The sequence below is a fragment of the Amblyomma maculatum genome, chromosome 6 (assembly GCF_055883805.1).
Source record: "Amblyomma maculatum isolate TAMU_Amacu chromosome 6, ASM5588380v1, whole genome shotgun sequence".
Lineage (NCBI taxonomy): Eukaryota > Metazoa > Arthropoda > Arachnida > Ixodida > Ixodidae > Amblyomma > Amblyomma maculatum.
The window spans coordinates 77,776,696-77,784,967 of NC_139349.1; the positions used below are offsets into that span (position 1 = coordinate 77,776,696).

General features: G+C 45.8%; 1 protein-coding gene across 1 annotated transcript in view; it reads right to left on the minus strand.

Annotated features, from left to right (window-relative positions):
* MED16 (mediator complex subunit 16) overlaps positions 1-6,848 on the minus strand; it is a 46,596-nt gene extending 39,748 nt beyond the window's left edge. The window contains exons 1-10 of the mRNA XM_084606974.1: positions 6,693-6,848; positions 6,426-6,572; positions 5,130-5,235; positions 4,958-5,050; positions 4,523-4,657; positions 4,160-4,265; positions 2,207-2,290; positions 2,055-2,135; positions 1,892-1,963; positions 1,088-1,191 (exon numbers count right to left, since the gene is read on the minus strand). Of these exons, the coding sequence (XP_084463100.1) occupies positions 1,088-1,191; positions 1,892-1,963; positions 2,055-2,135; positions 2,207-2,290; positions 4,160-4,265; positions 4,523-4,657; positions 4,958-5,050; positions 5,130-5,235; positions 6,426-6,572; positions 6,693-6,754 (990 nt within the window). The 5' untranslated portion in view covers positions 6,755-6,848. The remainder of the gene's footprint in view (positions 1-1,087; positions 1,192-1,891; positions 1,964-2,054; positions 2,136-2,206; positions 2,291-4,159; positions 4,266-4,522; positions 4,658-4,957; positions 5,051-5,129; positions 5,236-6,425; positions 6,573-6,692) is intronic.
* Positions 6,849-8,272: the final 1,424 nt, after the last annotated feature.

Here is an 8,272-nt window from a genome sequence, read left to right on the forward strand (position 1 = left end):
ATCATATTTAACATCAGTACTTGCCTGCATAGTCTGCAATTGAAGATAACAGCTGTACACTACGAGTACAGTTGTCACAGATGCGAGCCAAGCAGTTCATCTGACAAGCTGCTCTCACTCACAGACGAAGCGACTAAAGCACTCAATGGGCGAGCAAGTTGGGAACTTGTGCTGAAGGTTACTGTTACATTTTGTCGACGTTTTAGTCAGATGAGCGAAAGCTCTTTCTCTTGTAAAGGTTCCTGAAATGCTACCTGCATTAAAATTCTAATGGAAAAAGCCCATGAAAGTTGTGTTGGTGAGTATTCGAGTCGAATTCGGTAGCCTTGCATGGAGCCGATAAGTCAAATAATTTTTTGGAAGTGTTCCTGCAACCGCTCCCATTCAATTTGAGAAACGTATTTATGTGTGTAAACCTCCCCACTGACATCAGTGGGGCTACTGGGCGTGCCCGTTCGTTGGACACTCTCAAGTTTCACTTTTGGTACAGAGCGTGGTGGGGCGCCATCACGACTTTTCTTTTTTTCTTGAGCACTGGCATGACCTGAGTTGAGGGGGGGGAGAGGAGGAGCATCATTTTCGATTGCACATATGTTCGGTGCTAATGAAGCTAGTTTAAAAATTCTCGCGTTGTGGAGCAGACTGATGGGATACCTGTTACTCCAGTGCGTTTTCCAGTTTTAGTAAATAGCTTTTCATGGGTCATTTGGGTTTGTAAAGCAGAGGAAATGGCCTCCTCAACAAACTGCAAACCTGCCGAGCCCGCAGCCGGTAGCATCACCAACTGACAGGAAGCGCCGCCCGTTTTTTCAACTACTCAGCCTGCCTTTTCAGAAACTGCACTGGCAGGTGTCACCAGTTTTTTATTCATTACAGATAATCCTAGTGAACGCGAAAGGTATATCACTGCTCAAAAAACGTAGGCCATAACATGCTACATGGTGAGTGGCATTTGCACTCTGATAGGCAAGTAGTTTGCACAAAAACTAAAAGTCCCCTCCCCTCCCACCCTCCCTTCTGCCCCTCAAAACGCAAGTCCCTGCATAATGGATACATAGTGAAAACAGAACAATTCAAATGTCCTTACAACAGTCTTGGTCGAAGTGTCAACTGAGGGTGTGTGGAACATCTTATGGAACCGCACTGGCTTCTCTCTCAGCTCCCACAGCTCAATTGTGCTGCCAGCAGAACCTGTAAGAAATTTTATCACTGACCAATGCAAATACATTCCACTAGTCTTAAAAACAAAGATCAGCATGGCTAGCAGTAACGCGAGAGCATGAGTTGGTTAAAAAGCCACAGCTTTTTGAACCACACTATGGATGACATACTACCACAATAGACCCGAGAAGGCAAATCCGACACATATTTCCTCAGCAACAGGCCAGTTACTCCAGTTAGGAGCCAGAAGCTAAAACAAACAACTACAAGGAACGAGCCTGCAGACAAGGGCATCAACACAACAGCAAGTCAAACCCTAGCTCATGCCAAAAGGGATTCAGGAGAGAGGATGCGCTCAGCAAAATACCTTAACTCACCGAGATAGAAGCCCGGCTTTAAATACTAACTTGCCAAGGCCCAGAAGCTACACTGCACAATGCCAAGAAACAGGCTGTAGCAAAAGAAACAACTTTTGCAGTCCATCACTGCAAGTATGAAAACTAGGCCCATTAAACTGGAAAAATGTACCCTCAAGTATTATATTCAATGCGCATACGTCCAGTGAACAACCGCAACCAGATGAAAAACCCAAGTGTTGCCACTATACAGTTTTTTTGCCTCACTTTCTGCAGGTGCGAAAAGGGAGAGTGAAAGGTATTTAATGAAAGAAAAAGGCGGAGAGGGCAGCCGCTGGTGAAAAGACCATGGCCTGCAAAAAGGCAGAACTGACCTGAAACCGACACTGCCACTGCATCTGCTGCTTCTCGCAGGACAAAATTCAGGTGTGTTACACGAGTGTGAGCTGAAACAAAGATTTTGTGCCAAAAATTATTGCTGCTTTTTAGGCTCAGTATTGCTGTACACGAGCTTCACCTTTCGCTAGGACTACTTACGTGGCTTTTCACGGGACTGAGCAGAAATGTGACAATTGAGGTAGAAACTTGAGAAGGGGTGGCAAGTGATGACACATTTATCTGCAGATATTTAACATTAGTGATGTTCAGTATCTTAAATGCCAAAAGCAAGCATTATGATAAAATCATACCTTGGTTCAGTTTCAATGCTATGCGATAGCAGTGCACGGATGACTGCACCAGTCCATCACTCGTAACGACAAGGAAGTCACCATCTGAAACAATGCAGCACCCGTTAAAATTGTAAAGAAACGTGATCAACAGACACTCACTGCATAAGACACAACAATGTGTCAATCTGTATAACAACCCGCCGGGGCAGCGCAGTGGTTCCGGCGCTCGACTACAGTTCCCAAGGATGTGGGATCAAATCATGGCCTCGGCGCCCACTTTTCGATGGAGGCAAAAAGCAAGGCACCCATGTGATGTGCAATGTCAGTGCACGTTAAAGATCTCCTGGTGATAGAAATTTCCGGAGTTCTCCACTACGGCGTCTCTCACAGCCTGAGTTGCTTTGGGAAGGTAAACCCCGCAAACCAAACAAAACCAATCTGTATAACCGTCCCAGCTATACTATACATATTATTTATAAGGCCTAGAAAAAGCATGAAGGTAGAAGATTTTAAGAGGCCCAACTTCAGGCGCACGTGCCTGACGCAGGTGACCAGCGAATGTCATGGTGGACAGGGAAAACACGCAGGTTTTCTATGCTCTTAGCACATGGCACTACTGCGTGGTGTCCTAGAACACTACTCAATCTCGCTAAGTGATCATGCGACGTGCGCGTTTAGCAGCGCGTGTATGCGGTTACGGGCTCAAGGATTGTTCTACTTTCTGCCGCAGGCTTGCAGGTTTTTATTTTTATTATGTCGACGTTTCTGCTACGGAGCGTCATGTTCAGGGACTTGTGCCGTTGCCTCTCCAATAGGTCGACGCATGACTCGATCACTGCTTTCACTCTCTCTTGCTGCACCCTTGCTTGCGGCTAGCAGCAGCAAAGGAGGTTGTTTTAGCCTCTTTTCATCTCCCTATCAGAAAAGAAATCAGAAATCGTAAAATGTAATGGTCGATTCCATGGTGCTTGCAGCAGAATTTGGGCACAGGCTCTAGCACTGGAACCACTTTATTCGACATGCTAAGCACCAGGCCGCAGTCCTCTGAGAACCAAACTCCTATTTTTTGCTTTACATTATATATGCTATATACGACAGCCACATCGTTTTCAGCAAAGCATTGAATATGTGTCTCTCATGTCCCTATATAACTAAAGGTAAGTGCACAGAGCAAAAATATTTCACACTTTAAGTGCTTGCAGCAAATTTTCTTCAACAGAGGTCATTTGAAGAAGGCTCAGGCAATTTCTCACATGATGAAAGTCATATATAGTAAGCATTCCAAAAAAACAGGGTAGGCATCCTGTACTGCAATGGCCCATCAAGGGATAGAATTTGGAAGTAGTTTCCTCGCATATTATGAACCCGCATTTGAACGTATGGTAGGAGACAGCAATGTGACATTACTGTGGAGGAAACGTTGGCCACACATGTGGAATACTCTGCCAGGAAAGCACGAAAATGCATGCCGAATTAAGTGCACACCATCCGTGGGGAATGCGACTAGGGAGGCATCTGACAGCAGCCATAGGAAACAGGCAGTGCCTGTGACTTTTTCTGGTCACGGGAGAGAGTCGTGTCTCTTCCTAAAGACTTCTTGCTTCACGAAGAAAAGTAATAATTAAATGTGTCAAAAATAAATGGGCCATTTGCCCCATGCTTCCAAAGTACCTGCTTACGCTAACTTCGATACCTCTATCCTCTTCTTGACTCTGATAAGGCCGAAACCAGAGACCGTAACTCCCATGAACCTCTTTTGTACCCGTACTTCACACCACTGGCCTTAATTACCACAAAATGTGGTGTCTAAGGGTCAGAAGAGTTCACCATTCTTAGTTCACTTAGCCCTTTTTAAAAAAATACTTGAAATATTACCAATTCAGAAGCCAAAACATTACAAATAATTTTAAGTAACTGCACCACATGCCACATTGTATGTGTAGAAGACAATCAGGTTGGCAATAAACTCACTTTTTCCATAGCAAAGATCGACAACTTTAAGCCGGCTTCTGTACTGGCCCAAAATTTCTGTGCCAGTTATCACAGTCTCATCAGACTGCAATATCACGACACACACCTGAAAGACAGGGAACACTGCTCATGTACACAGCACTCCAAATTCATCTTGAGCACAGTGAGCATAACAAATTATGATGTGTGGAAATCCTAAAAGATGAGAGCAGCTAATGCACCCCAAACTTAAGGCTAAATATTAGCACTTAACAAGCACTCACCAATATGAACATAACCAAATAAAGCAAGTGACAAAGCCAAATCAGAGATACAGGAACTAAAAGAATGCAAAAATATTGGCAACTATTGAGTAAGCCATACCAGCCCAGAGCTAGTCACCGCAATGCAGCCTTCACTTGGTTTCCCGCCAACCTGCCGAACTGAAGGGCCAAATCGTACGTGCACATACTTTTCCAGGTACAAAGCACTGTCTTTCTTCTCCATGTTCAATCCAATCTGAAATAACGAGAACGGGCATGCATTTAAAGGCACTGAAGCAATGCGCAAATAAAGAAAAACATTTGTCACCGTTTCTGCATACAATGCTGCAGCCAAATATGTGGGCAACTTTGATAACTGAAACCTTTGATAACACAAATATTAGACTGCTTTCACGTCTCTCACTGCGCAACCATACTGCAAGCGAGGTTGCTGTGGCACACTGTAGTAAGGGGCTCCACAAAAATTTATTTGGGCACCTCGTTTCAAACATGCACTAAACAAAACTTTTAACCAAGAAAGAACTTTGCTACAAACCTTTTTTCCATTGTGGAACCAGGCACCTGTTAGAATGTATTCACCAGGGAACGAAGTGGAAGCGATCATAGTCCAGTCATTTAACAAGTAATTCTACAAAAGAGCGAGTAAAGTGATGAGCGAGATACATATCCAAGCAAAACATTTCCCAGCTAAAGTATCAAAAACACACCTTCATTGTCCATAATTGTATTTGGCCAACGGCATCTGTAATGAGTAATTTCGATGCACCGACATCCCACTCAATGCAGGTGATCTCTTCGGAATGCGTCATGACTCTGTAAATTAAAACACGAGTACAATTAACAGCCTGCCGTGGTGGTACAGTGGTTAAGATGCCCAACTACTGTGCCGGAGTTTCCTAGTTCGATACCGACCGTCGCCGACTGCGTTTCGATGGAGGTGATACGGAGAAGCGTCCGTGTGCTGTGCGATGTCAGTGCACATTAAAGATTCCCAGGTGGTCGATATTACACCACAGCCCTCCACTACGGCTCCTTTTTCTCTATTTCCACTTTCACTCCCAGCTTTCTCCCTTCCTTTAGGGTGCGGTTCAGGTGTCTACATAACAAGTGTAACAGATACTGCTCCTTTCCTTTTCCGTGAACCAATTATTATTATAATACAATTAACGGGATGCCAGACGCGAGTGCAACTAACTACTTTGGTGGATAAAGATGGAACTGGGTTGAGGGAGGGTGGCTGCTCCTGGCCCTACAGGACTGGGACTGGTAGATCACTGCCGCTTGCGGCGGGGGCTAGCCTGCCACAGAATTTTTATCTGTTGTAGGTCGTCACTGTACCTACTTCTGTAGTGAACGACGGCTGTTGCGGCGCGCGTCTTTCTCTCCCTTTTCTTTTCCTTTCTTCTCTATTTTCTCTTCTGGTTGGTTGGTTTGTGGTGTTTAACGTCTCAAAGCGACTCAGGCTATGAGAGACGCCGGGCGACTCAGGCTATGAGAGACGCCGTAGTGGAGGACTCCGGAAATTTCAACCACCTGAGATTCTTTAACGTGTCCGCACGAGGCAGCGGAGGTGGCTCAGCTACAGAGCCAGTAAAGAGATCCTACCCCTGATGGGGCTGGGACAGGTGGGTCACCGCCGCTTGCAGCGGAGGCTAGCCTGCTACCGAATTTTTATCTGTTGTAGGCCGTCACTGCACCCGCCACCGCTACGGTGGTGGACGACGGCTACTGTTGTTCTCTCTTCTGTCCGTACAAGGCAGCGGTGGCGGCTCAGCTACAGAGTCAGTAGCAGGCCCGTGCATTTTCTTTTCCATCTTCCTACAGCCACAAGAACAACAGAGCCAGTAGCAGGCCCGTTCATTTTCTTTTCCTTCTTCCTACAGTCGCAACAACAACAAGCATGTGCCATAATCAAAATGCACGATGTTCAAGTGCTGAATACCGAAACGGGGCACGCGGACAGCGAGGCGCCGAAAATGACAAGCACGCTGTTGCAAACTTACTTGTACGCATCCCAAGGCATGTTGAGGTCGACGACGAAAACATGAAAGCATGTGATTTTTCCGACAGGTTCGTGGACGTCTGACGACGACGTGAATGCCAGTGTATTGTGGCTCGAAACGGAGCAGACAGTCTTGCTTTCCGTGAGCCTAGTGTAGAGAACATTGTCAAGAGACCGTCAGCCTTTCCATGGGTTCAGGCCCCAATCGCCGTGTCGGCCGACATGGCAATACTAAGTACTACAGTGGAAGACAGTGACATAACCTTACCATTCTGTGCTTGGCGACACGGAGCTCGGAAATCGCTTCAGAACTGAGTAAACGTGATCCATGGTCGCAGCAGCACGCCTAGCCAGCCCGCCTTCTGAGTCCGCACCGAAACGATGCGACGACGCGACTACTATCCTTGCTACTATTGGCTACTTACAGTGCTACTTACTGGCTAGCTGTTGGATGGCTGCGGCCGGCGTTGCTGCGACCCAGTTGGAATAAGCTAGAAGCTTGGTGCAACCGGGTGAAAATAAGCAAATCGTTATTGCAACCCATGGATTGGCTTGGCTTTGTTTATTATTTTCGGATTGGGGTTTTTGCAGGAAAGCCAAAGGCAGATCACGTGTCGTGTGTTTGTAAACGACGTTTGGAATGTGTGGTCGTGTGAATCGCGATTTTTGCGCCGTGCACATTTCGTGCCTCAGTGCTCATCTTGCAGTTTCTTCATGGATTACGTTAGTAACGACAGAGGCGATAGACGCAGTAGAGAGTAGAGGCTTCGTGCATCCACGGAAGTTGAAAGAGTGCTCCGACCTGCGGACCCCGTCGGTCTCTCCGTTCATTCTGCAACAAATCATATTTGCGTGTTGCTTCACGAACAGGGCATCTTGGATTTATTTTTGAAGCATGAGTGGTGCACAGTGTGGCATACTAGAAACCAAGAGCGTATGCAAAACGCCTGTGTATGGGGATCGTGATTTGGTTTGTGCTGCCATAGAAGAAAAATATTCTCAACGTGTAGGTGGTCTTGGCTTTCGTTTTGAAGGTTGCGATTTTTATGTAATCACCGTATGTGATCGCTTGGCTGATTCTGGAAGGGTGTTTATGTGCTCTTTCTTTTGCAATGCCGGGCACTCCAGATAAAACGGGTCTTTTCGAAGCTGCGAGCAGTTTTCCCAAAACTGCCTTAGCGAAAGGACACTTCTATTTCGCGTTATTCACGAGGTGTGCGCGTTCGCGTAGTGTACAAGAGTGTGTAAAAAATATTTAGCATTCACCCGTTCCTACGTTCCCTGAATCACACAGGGTATAGACACTAAGATGGAGCCGAAATGGTGCCTTTCGCCCTCAATATATCCCAATATTAACTTCGAAAAAAATATCCAGCAGGTTCGGTACTGGATTTTCTTTTACCGCTTTTCTCAAGTTGCGTCGCCTGTCTGCACGCATTTTTCACGTTGCCCGCATTCTGCTGAAGCTGCCTGAATTGAACAAACCTCTATCCACTAGTTTGATCCAAGGCTTTCTGACCGACCGCTCGCGGTTTTTATACTGCTAATACTCAGTCCTTTTTTTCAAAGTTTTCTTTCAGCTATGTGTTCCACAAAGCACTGTCCCTTACTCAACAATCTCCCTTCAGTAACTTCTACCATCCACATTTTAGTTGATGACTGTGTACTTCGCTGCTCTGTAACCAACTCATCCGACGCCTCTGCCTTATATCTATATCTAATTTGCATACAATAGTGATGTGCTATGTGGCCTCCGTCCCTGAGAATCTTTAAACTGTTGATTTCTTCTCACCACTGCCAAAACAACACATCCTACTTACAAAATTAACACTAGTATTACTTTTTCAA